At 40.7% G+C, this 24,022-nt stretch overlaps 3 protein-coding genes across 3 annotated transcripts in view; 1 reads left to right on the top strand and 2 right to left on the bottom strand.

The window, feature by feature from the left end:
- Nucleotides 1-18,663, top strand: part of wdfy1 (WD repeat and FYVE domain containing 1) — a gene marked incomplete at its 3' end in the record, with an annotated part of 39,049 nt that extends 20,386 nt beyond the window's left edge. Inside the window, exons 12-15 of the mRNA XM_083886644.1 lie at nucleotides 14,888-15,066; nucleotides 17,079-17,187; nucleotides 18,413-18,550; nucleotides 18,625-18,663. Coding sequence (XP_083742770.1) covers nucleotides 14,888-15,066; nucleotides 17,079-17,187; nucleotides 18,413-18,550; nucleotides 18,625-18,663 — 465 coding nt within the window. The remainder of the gene's footprint in view (nucleotides 1-14,887; nucleotides 15,067-17,078; nucleotides 17,188-18,412; nucleotides 18,551-18,624) is intronic.
- Nucleotides 1,985-12,954, bottom strand: dhrs12la (dehydrogenase/reductase 12-like a; the record flags this gene model as incomplete). Its single annotated transcript, XM_083886669.1, has 10 exons — nucleotides 1,985-2,100; nucleotides 4,847-4,984; nucleotides 5,119-5,209; nucleotides 6,168-6,272; nucleotides 7,707-7,768; nucleotides 7,863-7,944; nucleotides 9,804-9,899; nucleotides 10,021-10,103; nucleotides 10,909-11,042; nucleotides 12,899-12,954. 10 exons carry the CDS (start codon nucleotides 12,952-12,954, stop codon nucleotides 1,985-1,987), a joined length of 963 nt encoding a protein of 320 aa, XP_083742795.1.
- Nucleotides 18,664-20,062: 1,399 nt separating the features above from the next.
- Nucleotides 20,063-21,961, bottom strand: scg2a (secretogranin II a; the record flags this gene model as incomplete). Its single annotated transcript, XM_083886099.1, has 1 exon — nucleotides 20,063-21,961. The coding sequence occupies one exon, from the start codon at nucleotides 21,959-21,961 to the stop codon at nucleotides 20,063-20,065; it is 1,899 nt and encodes a 632-aa protein (XP_083742225.1).
- Nucleotides 21,962-24,022: the final 2,061 nt, after the last annotated feature.

The following is a 24,022-nucleotide window of genomic DNA, read 5'->3' as shown; positions in this document are numbered from 1 at the left end:
TTCCAAGGCTACAAAAATAATACAATAATTATTATATTAGTATATAGCGGTTATATTACTATTATCATTATTATCATTATTATTAATCAATACATTTATATAGCGCTTACAAATGACCCATTATTCATTCTCACAATGAAATTGACTATAGATGTGGTCAAATTCTGCTATTACACTACCAATTAGGCGAGTAGTGTTATTAAATGACTTGTCAATTGGATGGATCAATATAAAAATTATGATGATTATCAGTGGAATGGCCTTTAAAACCAGATCACAGATACATTATGATATAAAGACAGTATTGTGTGTCGTGTATATAAATATACAACGATATATATATTCATTTCCTCAGCCCGGGTACAACACATGACAGATAACAGTGTTACACATGGATGTGCTGGAACAAAGAAATACAATCTGTCCTCTGTTAACATCGTAACATCTCAGCACTCTAGATGTCACACAATGTCATTATTGTGGTTCAACTACAACATGATTGTTATTGGAGGAGCCAATAGTGTTTCAGGGTTCATGTTATTATGTAATGTATGTTATTCTTAAATTTCAAAATACTTTTTTCTGGATTCCATTCAACATTTGGGTAAAACTTTATATTACAATAACAATAATTAAACAGCTTTGAATTCACATAAACTCCATCATCCGGGCGTTATTTATCTGCTCTAACTGTCGGCTTCTGTCTTCTATCTAACTCTTGTAAATACAAGAAGACAATAATTTCCCCCTTAGAGAGCGTTACAATGCTCCTTTTCACCTTCCATTTCCAAAAGCTCCATCAGTGTTGCCATCAAACTCTTATTTTTAAAATTATTTTGTCATCTATAACTAATGAAACAGTAGAATAAGCAGCTTTTAAAATGACATATTGTCCACATCATTGTGACCTGTGACCATGCTGTATAAACATGATGATAGCACAGTACAGTCCTGTGTAAACGTCTCAGGCCACCATAAGATTTGCTGTTTTTTCAATGGTATAATAACCATTTGTACTTATTTGTCAATTTCTTTATTAGAATATAATCAGATTATACAGTAAATATGAATTTGTCATTAAATTAACATGATTTTTTTTTTTAAAGAAAAAAATAATGTTTACGTCTACAGGCTAAATAACATTATATACCCATGTTTTATTAGCTTTTAGTGAACAGATAGCACCAAATTTCAGTCACATTTTAATCCAAAGTTGTGGCCTCAGACTTAAGCACAGCACAGAATATCTCAAAAATACATTTACTGTTTTTAAATACTTTATCTGACAAGAGAGGTCTGATAGGTGGACACGAAATAAAGATATTCGCGTATGTTTTAATGACACAGCGACACCTTTGGTTAGTTCTGCTCTTTATTCAAGCAGGCATGTACAAGACAAGCTCACAACACAGTCACAGTCAGTTTACAAAATAAAAGCCTTTTCAAAGGTACATTGTTTTTATGGCACAGACCAGGTGATGTTGCTGTTGCTGTTGCTGCTGCTGTTGTGTGGTGTATTTGTCTTTAGTGACAACACATTTACAGTCTGAGCTGCAGAGTGAAGCAGCCACACTACAATACAACAGATACATGAGTTAGTTGTTTAGTACACACACCTGCACATGTGGCACTTATGTTAATGATGCGGACGATAACATCAGACATGAGTACAGAAGGCTGTGTGAGGGTGTAACTTTGGGTCAAATCAGATTCCCATCTAATTGACAACTTTGCTAAAGTCACAGCGACAGACTGGATGTTGTTGTTTGTAAGCCTGTGAGTGGTTGATGACAGCAGAATCACTATCATGGCAGTTAAAAAGCATTACAGTCCCTCAAATTTATGTGAGCTTAGTCTGTCAGGTTTCAATTTGTCCCACTTTAAAGCAGTGTGGGGACAACAGCAGAAGCAGATCCATGCTGGAACCTGGGCCTCGCTCAGTGTTAGCTGATGAATGGTGTTAGTGTCCTGCTGTCTCAGTGTCTCAGTGAGGCTGGAACGTCTTGGCCAATTCCTCCAGTAGAGACATTAACTCCTGCTCCTCCAGTGGGGAGCTGTGGGTCCAGGCCAGTGGCAGGTGGGTGGGCACCATGTTTCGGTCTGAGCACAAAGACACAGATTTTAAAGATAGAATATCCAGTATTTTCCTTTAAAAAAAAGTCAAGTATAAATTAATCCAAAATAAACCCCCTGTCAATCATCTGAGGTGCGTGGTGGTATTTTGTATCTGCAGAGACTCCGCCCTCTGCTGGTATTTACTGTTTCCTCTTTGTTTTGCTCTGGGTTGGGATGTTTCTGGGCAGCAACGTTATGGTGCATTCCATTTGTACTCAGAATTTCCAAGGTCATACGCCCCAACTCGGAAACTTGGAACAACTTCACCGACCCAAGCATGGAATTCCAAGATGGCTGCCAGCATGAAAATACTGCTTCTTGTACCGTGAAGTTGGTGTTTCGTACTCTCACTCCCAGTTCTGGCTCTAATGTGATTGCAATGCAGTATAGGTTTATTAATGGTGGCACTCTGCAGGGGAGAAGAAGCTCTCAATATGCTACATACTTGTCCTTTAACATGCACACACATTCAGTATCAATCCTCAAGGATACTGAACTGAACTGAACAGAACAGCATAGTCAGAGGCTCAGCACAGATGTGGCCTGTGTTTATATAGCAATAAAAACTGTGCACATGCATGTACAGAGCAAACACAGGATAAAAATTTAACCTGTATTACCATTGGCAACACATTCATCCAGGCTTATCTCCTGACACTGGTCTCTGCAGGGTTCACCCATTCAAATTGAAATGTATAGATCAGGTTTTGTGATGTGTGGTTGAATGGAGTCTGGGCACACTCCTGGAGCACCTGTTGTGTTAGGAACCAGCTTGAGACGAGGATGTTTGCTCTGAATAAAAACATGACTGCTGGTGGAAATTGTTGATCATCACGGCACACAGGAGTTGTCCATTCACTGCCGCCTCTACTGGTGGAGGTGTTATTTTGTGACTTTGGTGTTTGAAATCCTTCATTGTTTGACCAAGTGACACAAACTTACCTAACAAGGCAGCAGTTGGTCTGTCAAATATTTCTGACTATTTAACTTTCCAGACAGGGTAGGTTATCCTTGTGTCTCTATCATACGTGTCATCAAGCTCCCCATATTTAAGGTCATGTCTCTTATTTTGTTATACGGTTTTTTTTTTTTTTGGCCATTTGATCTTCTATTGTTTCAGGTGATTTCACTTCTTTCCCACCTGTGTTTCCTGTCCCTTTGATTCCACATGTGTCTAATTGTCTCCTCTCACCTTGTTCTATATCTACAGTAACTGGCCTTCCTTAGTGCTGTCTGTCATTTTATCTTCGTGCTCTGTATGAAGCGTTCAGTGGTATTATTACTTTGACCTACTGTCAAAGTGCTTATTACTTTAAACCACTGGTTCTCAAAGTGCGGCCCGGGGGCCAATGGCAGCCCGCAGAAACATTTCTGGCGGCCCGCAATGAATTACAGTTGATAGTTTTAATCCAGGAGCTACTAAGCTTGTTATGTTTATTGGACATTACTGGATACAGACCAATACGTGTTAACTGTACAACTGCAATCTGGTCATTAAAATTATAACAAATGGGATTTCTTTCTGTTTTTCTGTTTTTTTTCCTTTGGTGGCCCTCAGTCCAAGTTGGGTTCTTAAATTGGCCCTCAGGTATCAAAACTTTGAGAACCCCTGCTTTAAACCTTAAGATTTTACGTTGTGCTTTATAGTTGTGCATTTTTGGGGGGGTTCTGATAATTTTTGCGTATTGACAATGTACAGAACTATGTGCCACTCATTTAATTTAAAAATGTTCCTCAACTATCTCTTTAAACTGGTAGAAAATAAATAGGAGCAGCAACTCACATTAAAATAAAAAAGAGGACACCAGACTTTACTATTGCTATTACATCACATGAGAAGTTGATTGCATGTTTCCAACAGTTTTTCCTACTAGGCACAGGCCATGAGGGTAAATATTGTCTATTGCATATGCATGTGCATTAGAGTGTGTTTTCATAGAGGCACTGTACTCTGAGGCAGTATCTGGCACCAAGTGCAGCCCATTCCAGCTGCGATGGACACAGGCCAAACCCTCACACACACGCACGCACCCACAACTAACAATCACATTATTCCTATTTTACGATGTTTTCGTACCATTTCGCAGTCATCCATCAATTATCTACCGCTTTATCCTGCAGCAGAGGGTCGCTGGGGTGCTGTGCTGTATCTCAGCTGACATAGGGCGATAGGCTGGGTACAACCTGGACAGTTCACCAGTCCATCACAGGGCCACATATAGAGACAAACAACCAGTCATTCACACTCTCACACCCACGGACAATTTAGAGTGACAAATTCACCTAATCACACGGGGAGAACATGCAAACTCCTTGCAGAAAGGCCCTTGTTCAACCAGGGCTTTAACCCAGGGAACCCGGGTCTAACCACTACACCAACTGTGGGCTCCCATTTTGCAGTCATGGATGAGTAAAATGTTTATTTTTGTTTGTTAGTGAACCTGCGGTGACAGTGGATCAGTGGTAGAGCGAGTTGCAGTGTCAGAGTGAGGTGTGGGTCTGAATCCCTGCTCTGCTATAGTCTACACACACCCCATGTTGCTCCTGAAGGCTGTGTCACAGTGTGTGAATGAAAGATGTGTGATAGGAAAGTGTGAATGGATAAATGTCAACAACTGCCGTGTAAAGCAGCTTTAAATGAGAAAGAAGACAATATAAATACAGACCATTCAGAAAAAAAAAATATCATGATCATGAATGAGAGGATGGACGATTGTTAACAGTGTCATACCCTGATAGAAGGATCCACTGGGGTTTTTGGTTATGGCCTCAGACACAGCCAGCCACACCACAGTGTCGGCTCCCTGCTCTGGGGTTCGCAGACTGTCCTTCATGGAGCGATGGAAGTCTGGCATGGCATTGGCCACCGCTGTCACAGACACACACAAAAAGAAACTATTAAGAATGACATTTTAATTCAAATAGGAAACACTTTTTGTTAGAAAGGTGGTGTGTGTGTATGTGTGTGTGTGTGTGTGTGTGTGTGTGTCAAGGGGACGATACCTGGAGTGTCTACCCAGCCAGGATGCATGACGGAGAAGTGAAGGTTTGTGTGAGTCTTTGCCAGCTGCTCCGTCATCACCACCTGCTGCCTCTACACACACACGCACACACACGCACACACACACACACACACACACACACACACACACACACACACACACACACACACACACACACACACACACACACACACACACACACACACACACACACACACACACACACAATGTCTGAAGGGTCGGACTATTAATAGGTGAAGCACAATTGTCTCTTTGACATGTCATTGTCAGATTAATCAGTTTCTTCACATTCAAACCCATGAACACAGACACAGAATGTTAACACAGAGATGTTGGTGTATCTATAAAAAAAGATGTTTGTGAATAAGTGCAATGGAAGCAGATTCAGCAAGTGAATAGATGGATCTCGTGACTGAAAAATCACTCTTCTGGCTTGCACATTTCACGGCACTGGAGAAAATATGCAAAACAATAAGTGGAGAGACTAAAACCACAACATTCATCCACTTAGTACAAGAAGGAAATCATCATCACAGCAACAATGAAACACTGCCTTGTATCAACAGCTACACATGCTCTTACTTATATCATGGTGATGCTTTCAACCTCCTCCCATTAACTGTATCTTGTTTGTAAAACAAACAAAAAAAACATAATAATAATAAAAAAAAGAAATGTAAATCAGGCTAGTGACATCATACAAAATAAGATTTTAGGACTTCTTGATTCATTTTGGTTGGTGGACAAAACAAGACATTCAAGAACATCATCATCTCAAAGTTTGGGAAACACAGACTAATGCCTTAATCTAGTAAGAATTGACAGATTAAATTGATTTTTTAAGAAAGAAATTATTGTTATTATATACAGAATGAATATTTCTCTATGGGCCCAATTTAAATCTGAGGCTTCATGCAGTCATTTTTATTAAGGGCAAACCAGATACGGATAACAAAAAAACAAAAACAGCTCAGAAACAGCTGCAATATCTACGCCACAGTGGTCATCAGGTACAGGGTCATTTCTTACCTTGTGCTGGGCGTAGACCATGGTGCCATCATAGCGCCCCCTCTCAGACTGCAGGTTTCCTGTCCTGAGCTTCTGCACCAACATTCCCCCTGATGACACTGTGATCTGAACATGGAGGGCAAGAAACAGAGAGGAGAGAGCCATGATATTAAATAAATGTTTGGATATGTGTGTACCTGTGTTGCTGCAGAGCAATGAAAAGAGATACTTGGGATTTTCTTTGACTGACACTGATACATATGTGCTGACTGCACTTGGCAAACCACTCACTCCCCCAAACCAAAGTCCTTGGAGAGAAATTACAGCACAAATGAGGCAGCTCCTGTGTCCCAGTGAGCTACTATTTTTACCTGTAAAACCACAGCTTTTAGTATTATGAATGACATGACTGCCATTTTATATTATGCATTAGCAATGATCCTGTACTGTATCATAATGGGATCACATGCATGCATAATGTGTGCTTTTATTTCAGTGATCATGTAACATGCACCTAAACACATGAAAGTTAAATGTTGATTGTGTCAGGCTAACAAAGTTCATGGCTCTAACTTTCATGACCTAAAATATTTGAATGAATTCAGTTTTGACATTTGGAGACAGGTGTGGTTATAGAGGTTGTTGCTCTCATGTATTTAATCTCCCTTGTGTTTCAGTTCATCTTGTTCACTTGTCTACCAAATCACTTTTCCCTGTTTTCTGCTTTTTTCCCAGCCTGATTCATGTTTTATATTTATGATTTATTTATAAGATTGCTTGATTCATGTTTTATGGTCATTTTTGGAGTTTTGTTTTTGTATTTTATGTTGTTTTATGATAGACTTTTGAGTTATTTACCGTTTACAACACCCTGCATTTTGGTCCTGCTTATCTCTGAAAGCTACGTTAAGAGACAATGCATAGACTTTATGCACTTTGTTCTCGATGTTGTGAATAAATAGAGACATCTTTTTTTTTTTTTTTACTTTTTTTAAACAACTGAATACGTTTTGTTTTCTTCATTCAGACAGATTTATGTGTGTCGCCATATGATTATGTTGCAAAAAATGGATTATCACAGAATCATTGCATTGTGATTCTAAAGGTATTGTGGACCATGTATGGCGTATCTTATTGTGAGTGAGTCATTTTGTTGCTACATGATGCACGTGTAGCCTCTTTTGTGGGGAGTTTAAATACACAAACAGGAAACACGATGGTTCTGATGACTGAGTCTTTTCAGGAACATTGTACACAGACATAATCCATAAAGCCAGGGTATCTGTGTAGAAAATCCTCGACGGACCATATTGATTCTTCGTCAGACCCACAGAACCTTACATAAATATGACACTATATGATCTCTTTGCAGTCCATTCTCTTATGTATGAGTATGATTTAGCTCATGCATATTGCATTTCTACACTGTGTCTAAATGATTGATCGATGCGTGTGTTTAATTTATCAAATGTATCATCGTTCATCTTGTTTTTTGAAATTTCTATTTTAACATACATATTAAATGTGCAATCCAATAGTGCAGAGGTCAGTCAGACTCACCACTCTGGGGTCTGGGCTCTTCTCCAGCAAAGCAATTAGGCTCTTGGTGAGAATGTAAATCCCTGTAGCAAACACAAGAATACAACAGCATTGTTCACATCATTTTTTTCTTTCTATTGTTTTCCTCTCAACTCGTGCCTTTAGCCTCTGTCTCACCCAGAACATTGGTGGCGAAGCCCTTCTCCAGTCCCTCAGCGTTCACCTCCCTCTGACTCATGATGGATCCTGCATTATTGATCTGCACAGATGACAGGTGAACATTTTTGATAAACGTTGTTTTGTACAACATCCCCCCCACTCCACCCCACACACACACTCAATATAAAAAGGGGAAAATGTATTCAATTATTAAATCAGAGACATTTAAATGTGCATTATGTAATACATCTAAAGCATCTGGCCATAAAATCCTCCTAATATGTCACAGAGACTCAGGAATAATGTTCATAAAACATACTGAACTCACCAACAACAACAGTACAGCCAAAATATTTGCATTAAAAAAAATATTTTGCAGACTGCAAATCATGTTTATGTTTTGAAATCATGTTTTGGCATGTGGCGCCACCACCGTCTACCAATCATTGCAGTCAGTAGAGTCTCACTGCCGAGCAACCACGGGTTGCCAGTTACGTTAGAAAACGAAACCTAAAAGACCTCGGTATTTTAAATTTGAATGTAGTAACTGTTTTTGGCCACATTCTTACATATGGCACATTTGATACTGTTATGGCACAATCAGAGACCATAAGGAGGAAATAAAGAATGGGAGCTAAGTGAGTTCAAGAAGGAAAAAGCAGGAGGAGAGAATGTTCAAGACATCATCAAGTCATGGTCAGTAGGTTAGTTAATGGTGTTTAAGCGATTTTAGAGAAATAATTTTATTGAAAGAGATGAGTTGTCATGAGTTTGTTGAAGATAGAGAGACTTCTGACAGAAACGAGGAACCAAAAATAAGAACCATCTGCTCCTAGGCCTTCATCTCTTTCTCGCTGCCGCATATCAAATTGTCTACAGGTGTGCCAGGGCAGGGGTGCAAAGCCAGGTGTCAGTTTGTAGGCAAGGGTGAGTGACTGTGCCAGTGGGGTTTGATTAAGGGTGCTTTCACACCTACAGCATTGGTGCGCACCAAATGCTGTGGTTCGGTTCGTTTGCATAGGTGTGAATGTAAACTCAATCAACTGGTCCGAGACCTGCCTTAAGGGATGGTCTCGGACCGCTTTATCCGCCCTACTTTGGTACGGTGCCTCTGGTGTGAAAGCAACCAAACCAAATGGGACGAAACGGTCTAGTTTAATGCATTATGGCTATGAGATATGGGATAATCCCGGATTTCCACCAGGCGAGTCATCGCCTCGGAACCTCAGCGGCACGGTTTTGCGCCGTTCTGTATTCACCCGGTGGAACTCCAGGGTTAGTCCAGTGCCGATGGTCTTCACGGTCTATTTTGGTTCATTTAGAACCATGCATATGTGAAAGCAAACCGTACCCACTATGCAGGGAAGATGCTGAAGTTGTGTAAGAGGGAATGCTTGTATGGGCAGACCAAGGCCTCAGTCTTACACAGATTAAGCTGAGGGTGGTGTTCCTTCAGGGTCAACACCGGGGGGTAGTGGTCATTGCTGTTGCCTCGAAGTAAGCGGACCCAGGTTCTTGACCAAGTCAGAACAAGGGACTTTCTGTATGGAGTCTGCATGTTCTCTTCATGTGCATGTGGGTTTTCTCCGGGTTCTCCGGTTTCTTTCCACAGTCCAGTGCAGACACTCCAAATTCACCGTAGGTGTGAAGTGAATGAGTGAATTTTTTTTGTCTTGGACTGGACTGCGATGGACTGGACTGGTTACACCAGTGGTGTATCCAGCCTTTCGCCCCCAAGGTCAGCTGGGATTGATACCAGTGGGGCCCATGATCCTCATTTGGAGGATAGAGTGGTAGACAATGGATGGATGGTGTTTCAGAGTGAGCTCTGCACCTGACAAAGCTAGCGATGAAGCTGGGCGTCGTCAGCATAGCAGTGTACAAGAAACCATGCGAGCAAATGATTGGAGCCAAGGGATTTTCATGACATGTGAAAATATATCAATTTACGTCACTCACCAGGACATTTAGGGTCTTGTACTTTCTCTTGAAGGCCTCAGCAAACTCCCACACTTTCTTGGTCTCAGACAGATCCAGGATGTGGACGTAGACCTCCTGTAATGACACCAGCCATTTGTAATAATGAATAACATCATGTCTGGAAAGCCAGAGTCATTTTCAAGGTTGTCTGTGCCCATGTTTTTTAATATGTGTTGAGAGGTGAGTCATACTGTACTTTATTTCCTGTCTCCTTCACAATGTCAGCCCTCGCTTCCTCAGCCTTGTCCTTGTTCCTACACACCATGTGGATCGTCCCACCTGCAACACAGACAGCAGTAAGTGTTGCAGGTGCTTACTGCAGTAAGCAGTAAGCATCCCATAATATATAATATAATTATATATTATTATTATATGTATATTATTATTATAATATATATATTCTCCCATGATGTGAAAATATTTTCTGAGCAGACCTTTTCACCTTCTACAGCTTTATATAATCACTATATAGATTATTATTCTATTAATATTTCCTAACTTTATTCCTTACATCTCAATTCACATTCACATCTCACACCTTTAAATACTCTGCCCTTTGTTATGTACAGACTAAAAGATACACAACTATTAATACAACTTAGTGTATAAGAGTGTATTTCTGATTCATTTAATGTTATATTCATTGAAAAATGCTTTTCCTTTATTTTATGTATGTATGTGTGATGTATGTGTGTATATATGTATAAATGTATGTGTGTTTGTATGTATTTTATGTACATGCTAATTTTTGCATACATGTCTGTGTGTGTGTATGTATGTATTTTATGTTTCCACTGTATGTATGTATGTATGTATGTATGTATGCATGCATGTATGTATATATACAGGTATGTACAGTATGTACTGTATGTGTGTGTATATGTGTATGTGTATGTGCAGGTATGTGTGTATGCATGTATGTATATGTGTGTATTTATTTGTATAGCCTACTTTTATATCTAATTATTCTTGTAAGAATGGGCCTAATTACTTCCTAATTACTAAATCTTTTTTTCTTAAGTATACAGTATGCCATGTTGTGCTTCTTGTCTTCATGCATATGTTGCTGTGTAGAGAGTGTTACCTCTCTTAGCGACGGCCATGGCGGTGGCTTTGCCGATGCCACTGTTGGCTCCTGTTATCATGAAGGAGCGTCCAGCCATGGAAACCTCCAGGTCCTTCTCCACAAACCTCTTAGAGGCGGACAGGAAGGCGCTTCTGTAATACAGTGACCCCATTTACTGTATTAGCAGCATGAGGATTTGAGCTGAATGTGTCTCTGCCTCAGTGTGTGTGTTCAGGTCATAAGGGGTAAGTGTTTGAGATCATCCTTCTTACTGTATTTGGCTCCACATCTTTACTGTGCTGATACAATAAAGGAGAGAGAGCGTCTGTCATCATCTCTGATGAAAAGGGGTTTGGGACAACAGTGACAATAGCATCAGAGCGTGTGTGTGTGTGGCACCAAGGACCTCAATTCAACCCATTGTTTAGATTGCCATTGTTGAAGGCGACAGAAGGGGGGGGTAAAGGGGTCAAAGAGGAGGGTATTACTGTGGTTAAATGCCTGCTCTGTTCACTGGTGTCATGCAGAGAGCTATTAGTGCAGGGTCAGAGTGGGTTGACAGACGACTCTCTGGGAGAAAGATAACACAGAACAAAGGAGAGATGGGAAACAATCACAAAAGCACCTCTTCAGAAGATCTGGCTGTGTTCTACTGAGGAAAGACGCCCTATAGGTCTGATCACACTGGACCAATACAGCTGCTCTTACATGGCTCCACAACAGTTTGCACTCATTCATTCATTCATCTGTCAATTCAATTGTCCTGTGTGGTTGTCTCCTCTATATTTGGTAATAAAGTTGAGCTTTACTTGGCGACCTTGAGTGTCTTTAAAGGCGCCTTCAAATATAATGCATTATTATTATCATTATTATTATTATAATAAATCCCTGTTACATTCAAACGATTGCCAAATGAGTTCACACAATGCTAATTAAGCTCCAAACAACTCTGTGTTTCCCAGTACAGCAGAGTTTAGACCTCGTGTCACCTGTCGACATTCTGCACAGAAGTCATTTCTGACTGAAAACTTAAAGAAAAGTTTCAGAAATGATTTCTCCTGCTCAAACCTGCCTGGTTATTCAGCAGTTTGATAGGACAAATTTTCCCACCCACCCTTGCGCCGCTGTTGTATACACACAAACTTAGTCAGGTCTGATAGTTTTGCTTGACAGAGTCCATTTTCTGTCAATGTACAGATGCAACATCATTTCTGCTCAGAAAGACCAAACAGAGACAGAATAATAACAACAATCAACACCAACAAATGTTACACACTGCTCCTTTAAAGCATGGTCTGTTGACCTGCAGTTATTCAATTACTGGAGAGTAAACAATCTCAGGTCTTGATGTGTACACGTAAATACTACTAATGACTGATTAATGATAAGTATTCTGTTCGTTTTTCCTGCAACAACAATGATATGTCTAATTCTATAATGGGATGTGCAAAATTCATCTTTCCTCAGTTTCACAGTCTATAATCCACATATGTTCTATTCCAAATCACCAGAAACTCTGATATATGCACAAAAAAGTTATTTTAATCAATTTTCATATTAAAAACTGAGCCCTATGTTCACGTTCCCCATGTCACATTACAAAGATACAAACTGGAGTGACTCAGATGTGATCCCTTTTGTTTGCCTGTAATAGTTTCACATCAATAAATACACTCAAGTTTTCTTTCTACCATTAGAATCAGAAATATCACACACATGTAATAAAGATTATGAGGCAAGACAGGAAAATACTCACAGTCAGACCATAATAACATGCTCCATGATTTTTATATTTTCTTCCATAAAAGTTTATTTTATGACTCTGGTTCTCTGACAGACTTGTGCTGCATTTACTTTACTGATCTAAATAAATACAGATTACATTTACCCTGTGCTGAAGGACTTTTGGAGAACTATGAAAATCTACACCCTCCACATACGGCACACACACACACACACACAAACAGCTGTGAGCTCTGATTCAGAGATGAGTCAGGAGAAGGTTTACCTGGTGAATTCGGTCATTCCTTTGAGGAACCAGGCGAAGTTGCGGTACAGAGACATGGTGTCACTCTGGGAGCCTGACACTGAGCCTCAGCTCTCTGCTCTGCTTTTACACTGCACTCACACCCCGTGGAGCTGCTGCTGAAACAGACCACCCACTGGAGGCAAGGGAAGGAAGGAAGGGAGGAAGGATGCTAGGAAGGATGCTGTATAAACTAAACTGTAACCTTCTTTATGGTTAACATTACAATTCCGGCTGTTTTTTACATTTCCCTATTTGATATGTTTCATATATTCTCCTTTCTTTGTTTGTCATCTATCTATCTATCTATCTATCTATCTATCTATCTATCTATCTATCTGTCTGTCTGTCTGTCTGTCTGTCTGTCTGTCTGTGTACAGTATGTGTTTTTGTAGTTCTCTAGTTTTGTACCTTTACAAACAAATATCACTACATACAAATCCATTATACATTTACATAACTTTTAATTATTCATCCACTCAATTACTATGGAAACCCCTTTGCGCCACTTTATATATGTGTGTGTGTGTGTGTGTGTTAGTATCATAATTACGAGATAATAACTCATCATTTTCATGTAGCATCTCATATGACATAAAATACACCCATTCGTTTTCACGTCAATTCAGAGACCTCATGCGCTTACTTGCTGTTTCCTGCCCTCACTGCGCTGACTCACCTGTGTGCGTGTGTGTGTGTGTGTGCGTGCGTGTGCGCGCCCCCTCTGACACCCCGCCCCCTGCTGGGCGCGGCTCAGGCTGGAGAAGGTGAGAGCGCGCGCGCGCACAGGAGCAGCAACAATGTCGCCTCTTGTCCAGACGCAGCAGACAGAGTCGAGGATTCAGGGTCAGGACTGATCGGGACCTGCACGAGGATCTGGATGTGGTCCACTTCTCTCTCACACTGACACTGACAACATGGTGAGGGTGTGAATTTGATGATGTAACTTTGCTGCATGTGCGCAGTTTTCGACAAAATATGTCCTTATATGTCGCCCTAAGAAATCATTCTGCACTTTTACTCTTTTGAAAATAGAGAAACTACACTTTAAATTGCTGCAAAGGAAGGACTTCCTTGATCAAAGGTCACTAACCTACACTATAGATCAGTGTATGGGTGTATGTTTCATTCATTTATGTATTTATGTATTTCTTTATTTATCAGGTGGAAATGACAGCCAGGAAACTATGCTACTCTTATATAATATAAATGTTATTTAGGAAAAGAAGGAAGAACAGTATCAGTATAATAACAACGTTTGAAAGGCAAATAAATAACCCTTTGGAGTTTTTTTTTATGTTTATGTAAATAATAAATAATATTCTGACGATTCACTAATACAGTCGTGTACACTCAACAGCTTTCACTCCCCAAACAGTAGCATGCAATATTTTCAGTTGCCAGAAACTAGCCAGACTCCTGGCCCTTGTGGCTGAGGGGATATTTCTGCATAAAAATCACCAATGGGAGGAAGATATTTTAAACATTACAGTCCTCTCAAATCATTTTACCTGTTGAAACACCTGTAAAGGGCCAGTGCAAATAGTAACATGAAGGATTCCAGTTGCCAAAAAGGCTACGGGGATAAACTTTCTGAGCTATTATATTGTGAATAAATATTTCTTCTCAGACTAATTTAGTCTTGTTTGTTCTTGTGCTTGCATGTACCATAGCTGCACCTCTGGGCAAAGAGCTCTTAATCACCCTTACACAACACAAGCACAAGTGTGCTATAACTCGTCCCTATGACTTAAAGTTGTTAAGTATAAAGATGTGCTGTGTTGCCATGGTGATCCTTCCTGGTTGGGAAATCTGCTGTTTGGTGTAGTGCATTTGCTAATACAGGTTTGCTTCATTGTACATACAGTATATTTTATAGTTTGCTTTGTTGACAAACTACTGCACAACACAAGATGTACCCCCCGTCTGAATAAGAACCATTTCATGACTCAGCGTTGTGTTCCTCTTCAGATTCGCTTCCTGTTGCTGTTCAGTCGACAGGGGAAGCTGCGGCTACAGAAGTGGTTCATGCCACTGACAGAGCGGGAGAAGAAGAAAGTGATGCGGGACATGATGATGTTAGTGTTGGCCCGTCCACCGCGTTCCAGCAACTTCCTCCAGTGGAGGGACCTGAAGATTGTTTACAAGAGGTATATACAAACAGGTTTCTCTGGCATCAAGAAGTGGTACTGAACTGACACAGGTTCCTTACTGGTCTTCACCCAAGTTATTAATCTTATTATTCTCTTCTTTTGTGCCCTACCTTTATTTATAATGTCTTATGTTTTTATTGATCAGCCCAATTTATACTCCTGCGTAAAGTGCTCTGCGTAGGTTACGCAGAGACTCTGCGTCGACGGAGAGCCTGTCGAAGAGCCTCTGCGTCGTCCCCGAAAAGGCCACTGTTTCAACAACAACAGTCTTTCTCTCTCTCGACGCCATTGCTCACTGTAGCCAGAAGCAGAACAACCTTGCGCAGCGACCCCTACTGATCGGGCAGGAAATTGCAGCGCGCATCCGTCACCACGGCGCGGAAGTAGGAAGGCTCGAGTCGTCTCCGTGGTGACGCAGTCGGATAAAGCATACGCAGTCGGGGAAGTATAATGTGGCCTTTAGTCCTATTGGCTTAGTCCTCCTCCTCCATGGGCTCACCATGGCCTAAACCAGGGGTGTCAAACTCATTTTCACTGAGGGCCACATCAGCATAATTGTTACCCTCAAAGGGCCAGATGTAACTGTCATACAGAATAAATGTAACTAATCACTCGCGGGCCGCATAAAATGACGTGGCGGGCCACATCTGGCCCCCGGGCCTTGAGTTTGACACATAATTGGGGGGGTTGTGACCATGTTAATGTGATGCAAATGAGCAGCTATTGGCCTGGCTCCTCAAGAAGGTCAAAATCTTTCAGGCTGAATTTCTCCCTAAAGCAGTTTGAGGAGTGCCTAGATTCAAATGGCCTAAAGCAATGTGAAATTCTCCGTTATATGAATGCAAAATGAACACGTAACTCATAACAGATGTTATCAATCCTTTGGTGACCACACTCATGCCTTTAAACTTTACAAGCAGAGACTTTGGTCCATTCCTCTTAACTCACTATCAGCAGCAGCACAGCAACACAGCTTTTACAACTGTATTAACACACACTGAAGTTGCTTATTTGTAAGAAACGCCCCCGTCACATAACCTTTGGATGAAGGAAGGAAGGAATATTTCTCTGGCTCCTCCTCTTCAGCAAACTTTCCCTGGAACTCACCTGAAACTCAGCAGAGGATCGACTTTCTTTTCATGTATTCACTCATTCACAGACACAATGAACTGAACAATGATTTTCAATGTTTTAATCCTGACAAAGCACAGACTAGACGATCCAGTCAAGACCCAGGACCACACACGGTGTTTATTCAAACGATTTCAGGGAGGAGATTCCTGCGATTTGGGATCTCACAGAAATCAAATCAGCCTAAAATCAGACATCCATGATTGTTGGAAGGACCAGATCAGGACTGGGGGAGGAGTTAAGAGGCTCTCTGACACACCAGTGTCGATCTGTACCTATTTAGTTTTATCAGATTATTATACTTTTTATGTCTACACAAACTTGACTAAATATAAATTGGAAAAATATTTCCCTTCAATGCCCTTATTGTTATGCCCTAGTCGTTTACTCCTGTGTTTGTATGTGCGATTGCCTCAAAATACACACACTGACACACTCATTCTCAACAATCAGTTAAGACCTATAAAGAGTAAAGGTCAAGTTAAACACACAGAACATCAGCACCAGATCCTCTGATTGTGTCATTTTCTTTTCTTTGAATTTTCTGTATGACTTCATTTTCTGAATGTTCATTTTGCTTTGATATACAATTAAAACTTTAAATTATATATACAAATCAGAGGTCTCAAACATGCCCCCCCTCCATCCATTTCACAAGGCCTGATATTTGAAAGTCATTTTGCATTTTAAATATAATTTTTTATGATTGTGAACTATATACATTTCAAACATTTCTATTTTGGAATTCTGTGAAATATGGTGAGAAATGTGGTTTGTTGCTATATCATGATGGACTATTGTTATAATATCTTTACTGAACAGTTTTTTTTTTTTTTTTACTTGACCTCCTCCTGACCAGACATTTTCTTCAAATGCAGATACGCCAGCTTGTACTTCTGTGCTGCACTGGATGAGCAGGACAACGAGCTGCTGGCCCTGGAGGTGCTGCACAGATATGTGGAGCTGTTGGATAAATACTTTGGCAATGTAAGTAGAGCTTATACGCTTAAATGAAGTTAAAGGAAGTCATAAAATACTATAAGGAACATAGAGCAGGAAGAACTGCACCAATTAAAACAAGATAAAATAAATAAATAAAAGACAAGCGCAGCTGGTATTGAAATTATTGGAACTTGATTTGTTATACAGTTTTGCCAATCAACTTGTCAGACTAGCCCTTATTGCCCCTAACAAATGCAAACTTGTTATTTTTTCTTTCTTTACTCATTTACCTCATTTTCTTTATTTAAATGCAATACTTAACCCTACCATTACTATTAGTGGGCATGGTGAATGCTGTTTGCATTGTACTTTCTGTGTAGTCTGTTCTCTATTTTTGTATGACAAAAAATAAAAGTGTTTTTTTTTTTAAAGCAAAATTATTATTCTAACATTCATTGAGATTAAAAATCTGTCCTGGCCAAGACAAGTTGCACATCCAGGTTATCACCCAGGCATTGATACAGAATACACAAACAAAATAAATAAAATAACTATGTGTGTTAAAACTACTTCAAATACAGAGTGTGATATAAAAAACAAAGGCAAAAGAAGAAATTCACACAAAAGTACACCTGTAAAATGGGTTCAAATCATCAGGCATTTAAAAGATTAAAAGTCTTGTTTGGAACAGAGAGGACAACACATGAGGATCTACTGTCAAGCTCCCTGATGTGCCAGTGTTTTGATCATTGGTTTTGGATTGTTTGCTGAAGGCACTGCTTTTCTGTGAATCATCTAATTTTTGAGTAAAATCTCAGAACTAATGTCTCGAATCTGATATCTACAAGGTTTCAAAGTGATCTGTCTCAAAAACAATTCTAAAACACAGAGACCAGGATATGGCTGATGTCCTGTTGTCTGTTAAAACCAGAAAGAAACTTATATCATACATACTCATCATCCTACTCTGTATTAATGTGTACAATTTCAATTGTGTACCAAAAAGGAACAGTGACTCTTGTGTTTGGTACAGAACAACTACACAAACTGTGCTCTCTACTCCCCCTGGTGGCAACACCATGCATCTGCCTCAAAACAAAACAAACGTTATAATCAGTGGAAACCAGAATATGGAAAAGGGAGATTATAGTATTCTGTCCACAGTAGTAGAGCCAAAGTATTGTTTTTCCTCAAAGATGAATGTAGTTTTCACTTTAATGACTGATCAAGTGTAACTTGAATGGTATATTGTTCTGTCCGTGTCTGTCAGGTGTGTGAACTGGACATCATTTTCAACTTTGAGAAGGCTTACTTCCTCCTCGATGAATTACTGATGGGAGGAGAAGTACTGGAAACATCTAAAATGGCTGTGGGCGTCTCTATGGAGGAGGCTGACATGCTCCAGGAGGTAGAGTATAAACTTTCAAAGACTTTCATTCAGTGGAGCTTCTCTGATTACTCATGTAGCTCTTGCCTCATCAGCAGACGATGGAGGAGTACATGAGCAAACCTGCCTACTGAGCCAAGACACGGGGAGGATTTCAAAGGTTCTGAACTGATGACTAATGATTCGTTTGGCATAATGCTGCCAACAACCACCACAAACCTGCTGATGTTTTTGAAGAATCAAGATTATATTTGTACGTATAAGTGCCTTTTTAAAACTGTAGTACCTAACTTTTTTTAATTATTATTTTTCCGTCTCGGTTTGGTCTTTGTGAACAGAGATTACGTTGCATTATTTGTATGTTGCATTTGAAAATAGGCTCTGTGAAGCAATACTATCAGACCTGACTGAGGGCGTGTTTGTGTGTAGCAGAGCAGGACAGCATTTTATCAAACTGCTGAACAACCACATTTTTTGAGCATTATAATTCACTTCTGGAACTGAACCATGTGATTTCTTTGTGTTTACATCATATTGTGTGTTTACACATAGTACTGTGTAATTATTCACCAGAGACTTGTAATGCTAACAATGGCTATCGTTTGCGTACTTGTTTTTTTTCGACTTCTCACCTGGAATGTGATGAACTCGGGTTTGTTGTCACGCTCAGTTCCGACTTCCGAGTTCTGATTTAAATGGAACACAGTATTTTCCCATGAAACTGCTGAATGAGCAGCAGAATTAATTTGTAAAACTTTTCATGAAGCCTCTGTGTTTTTAGTCAAACTCCTGTACAGTATTCCTGTTTGCGAACGTCTCACTTTAATAGCACAACATTGCTTGTTTCCTCTGTCTGTCTAGACCAGATTACAAATCCCTTCCTGTGTGCAGCACATGAATGTTGCTGGGCTTCATCATTTGACAATGTTTGAATGCAGCAGACATTTGTTTATATTTTCAAAGTTGCGTACTACAGTTTTAAGCCACATATCCACGCAGAGTCTGTGACTGGGGATATTAAATATTTAAATTTATTTGCAAACCCAGTGAGACATGGCAGGCAGAGGCATATGTATTTTTTTTTGTTTATTTGAAATTGTTGTTTAAATGAAGAAACACGACACAGTAAGGAAAAATAAAGTCAATGCTTTATTAACCTCAGGTATGTCACATACTGTATGACCACATTTAAGAAATATTTACTGAAAAACAACAAGAAGAAGAAGAATAAAAAGAAACACAAGTGAGTTGAAGGAATGCAACACTGCTTTTTGTTTTTTTGGTGCGTGTGTGTGTGTTGGGATGTAAGGCTGGTGAGTCACATGTACTGTTCTTAAGCGCTGTTGAGCAACATTTGAAAAACAAAAACAGAGCATTAAATGAATGATGACTGTCACTCACATTTTTGCTAATAAAATATTTTGTAAATCTACTGGATAACTTAATTTGACATGTTTACACACACACACATATATATGTATATATATATATATATATATGTACATATACAAATATATATATATATATATACTCTTACTGGACAGTTTTGGCATCAGTATCAGTTTCCTCAGTTGTCTCTGGGTTTAGGTAGCTCAGCAGTTTTATCACTGCCTCATTCTCAAAGCCAGCGCTCCTGTCATCATCCTCAGATTGTCTCTTTTCATCTGGGCTTGTCTCTGAGTCCCCACGATCAAAATAATCCTGTATGTTCTGCTCGAAAGAGCCCGTCACGCTCTCCCCACCGTCGTCACGCTTTTGGCTCGCCACTGCTGCCTTGTACGTGGGCTTCAGAAAGTGCGATGGCATCTGTGCTGCCAGATACGCCGCCAGCTCATCCTCATCCATGGTGTTGTCATCGCTGTCCTTTAATGTGCCGGGGAAGCGCCTTTGTGTGGGAGTGGATTCCCCCAAACGCCTGGCAGGCTGAGCGCGAAGTGGTGACAGTGAAGTTCTGTAGTGCTGCTGTTTTCTGACAGGAGCTTGATCCTCTGTGCCATCTAACCCCAGGATTTTGAGGATTTCTTCCGTCCTCAGCTGCTCTGGGGATTTTCTGCTGACAGGCAGACGTCTGCTGTAGAACCTAGCTTCAGGAAGCGTGTGTATCTTCTTGATCTTGGAGAGCTTGTTTTGCATTCTGGATAATTTGCTGCTCTTTTGTGACGGGGCTTGATATGTCATTCGTCCGCTTTTCAGCATGTCCATCAGGTCCTCAGGAGGAATCTTGTATTTTTGGGAGATCTGAAGGAACTCATAGATGGTGCGGGGAAAGATGTCATCTCTGTACAGAGTCTGAGCCACTCTCCTCTCAGCCCTCTCCTCCTCCTCCTGTTCCTCCTCTATCTCTCGCTTCTGCTGCGCCTCCTCCTCGGTTTTCTCCAGCACTTTCAGCAGGTAATAGTCCATGAGGTTGGCAACATCATCTGGATCCTTTGACCTCTTGACTGGATAATTCTCATCATCCTCCTCTTCATCATCCTCATCCACATCTTCATCGTTGTCGTCAGCATAATCGAGCTCTCTGTCGACATCGTGTTTGTCGTCCCCGTCCTCTTTATTGTCACCCTCCTGGTCCTGGAGCAGACCCCAGTCCAGTGCCAGATCTCCACCCACGTCATCGTATGCCACATTCCTCACATTAAACACATCATCACCCTCTTCCTCTTCATCATCATTATCCTCCATGTCATCTTCTTCATCTTGGCGCTTGTGCATGGTCTTTGCACTCGTCAGCTTGTCCAGTTCGTCAAACACAGACTGCAGAGTGGCCAGATTCTGGGGCGTGTATTTCTCCTCCACGTTCTCGTTGGTGCGTTTGAAGTGGCTCTCGTGCCTCAAATCTGGCTCTTCCTCATCCTCCTCCTCGTCCTCAAACATCAGGGGCAGCTTCTTGTGGAGTGGGATGCCGTGCTGCTTCTGTTGCCCTCTGCGGTTGTCTTTTGTGCCTTCTCCTTCTGCACTGGGGCGAAGCGAAACTGGCTTTGAGGCCTTTTCTGTCTGCTGGAGTGTGCTGAGCACAGCCTGGAGGAGCTCTTCACTCTTGTCCTCCCTTCCCTCATCACCTTCCTCCTCCTCCTCCTCATCTTTACCCTGCATCGGGTTGGAAGCTAGTCTCAGCATGGCCCTCAGCTTCTCTGCATCATCCATGTCGCTGGGGTCATAACCTGCAGCGAGAGCGCCGTGCTGCTGCTGTGAGTCTGTGCCTGTTCTCTGACGGAGGCTCTCGATGTACTCCAAAGCTTTAAGCATGTCCACGTTAGGAGCTGTGTGGACATTTCCTCTCTGGGAGCCGGATTCACTCCCCCACAGTTTGTGCTCTCTGAGTGACGCTCCGGAAACACCAGAGGAACCCAGGAAGAGGAGGACGAAGAAGAGGTTGGTAGAAGAAACGAGGAAGAGTTTGCTTGTTGTGGAGGTCTCCAGGAGGTGCAGCATGGTTGACGCCTGCAGAGCAAAGACAAAGATGCACATGTCAGCACTGACCTTTACCTGTTCAAACTAACAGGTTCCCAGCAGTTAGCGCTCTGACATTTCTGTCACGTCTTTCATGTTTATCATCATGTTTAAAGCTGCAGTTTTATCTGCAAGTTGGTAAAAAAATGTGGGAACATAGATTCTTCATTTCTGACACACTCTGCTGATACTTTGATTTTTTAAATCATTCCAACTAAGTCATGTGTATGCAGGCTTAGTTGTGATGCTGTAAAAAGTGAAGTCCAGAAGTGTCATTCTCCCCCAGATTACTGGATTTCTTTAATGCAAAAAACGTCATTATGGAATCCAAATATTGAAATAAATGTACTCTCTGTACAGCTAACCCTTATGAGTTTCATTGCTGGGTCTGAACGGCTGTGCTCATGAATCTGAAATCTCTGAAATCTTGAATTATTGATCAATACAACCCCCCCCCCCCTCCCCCCGACACACACAATCTTTTAATGCCTCCTCTAATGATGACATCATAACAGCTCACAGACAGACTGAGCTGTACTGATTTTAATCAAATACATAATTGTTCTGTAATAAAACACATGTATGCATCTAAAATGTATCTCTGAACTGTTTATTACTCGTGTTTATGATTGTTGTTATTATTATTATCATTATTATCAATGTTGTTGTTGTTGTTATTAGTATCGTGGAGTCCCGCCGCCTGTTGTTTGCAGTCACAATAACAGCAGCCGCAGCGGCATTCAGCTCCCGTGCAAATCTCATTAGTCGTCAAATTGCTGCTCGCCGTGAGTCACAGCCCCCGTTGCCAAGGCAACCCGGTAAGAATGATGTTCACGAGTAACATCCACTCTAATTAATACAGATCTTTATTTATTTTTTCTCCAAGGCTTAAACTAAAGCCTGTTTTGTGAGAAGTGCGCTGCTCTTCATAGGAGCAAAGTTAGATAGATAGATAGATAGATAGATAGATAGATAGATAGATAGATAGATAGATAGATGCAACAAGCAGCGGTTCAAAAGCATTTGCCTTTAATTTCTCAGTTTACTTTTGCAAATTACAAACGTGGCAAACTAGAATTTCAGAATTAAAGGTTTGCCACTTAACGTGTGACTGGAAGGAAAAGAAAAAACTAATATTAAAAAAAAATGAAAGCGGAAAACGCTACTACTGATGAGAACAAAGACACATCGGCGCTACGCAACCTCTTCGCCTCGACATCTGTGTCGGTGCATCAGGTTGGTAAACAGAGAGGCAGCTGAAACCACTGAGAAAAGAAAAGAAAAGAAAAGAAACAGAACGTGTGATAGACACACGTAGAGCGGTGCCGTGTGGGTATTGCGAGCAGTTACCTTTGAGATGAGCTCCTGTAGAGGGTTTATTATGAGCAGAGAGAGCTCAGCATGTCTCTGCGTCTCTGCCTCGCGACGAGAGAGTGTGTGCGCGTATGTTTGGTTTCAGCACCGCGGACAGCTCCTCATGCTATAAGAGGAGGCACCTGACTCTAGACGTCACAGACGGAGCGAGGACGAGGACACATGCACGCGCGCGCACCCCCCCCCCCCCCCACACACACACACACACATTCTTGTACAGCTATCTCAGTGAAGAGATTATGTGAAATATCGTGATGGAATATTAGCTCCCCTAACCACAATTCAATCATAATCCTAATTTCAACTAGGTAGAACCAGTACCTGGACCCAGTGAGGACTACTGGTTCTAAAGAGGTGTCCAAACAAAAACAAGTAAACATCAACACACTCAGCATAGCTCTTGTAACCTAACCTGATTTATTTATGTATATATTTGTATGAAGTTTTTTCCCCCACAAACATTACTATAAGAAAAGTTAATAAGTATGAGTCAGGGCAGAAACCTCACGAGACTTTCATGTCTAAGTTCAAATAATACATAAGACACTCATTCAAACAAAAAAAGAGAGAAATAAATAAAGATACTATTGATACTATTTGATTGAATTACAAATATTGCAATGATGATGATAATCATCAACAAAATAATAATAATAATTATAGTAGTTG

Source organism: Microchirus variegatus (assembly GCF_963457635.1).
Source record: "Microchirus variegatus genome assembly, chromosome: 3".
Classification (NCBI taxonomy): Eukaryota; Metazoa; Chordata; class Actinopteri; order Pleuronectiformes; family Soleidae; genus Microchirus; species Microchirus variegatus.
Note: the sequence above shows the minus strand (reverse complement) of the source record. Positions and strands in the feature narration are given on the sequence as shown.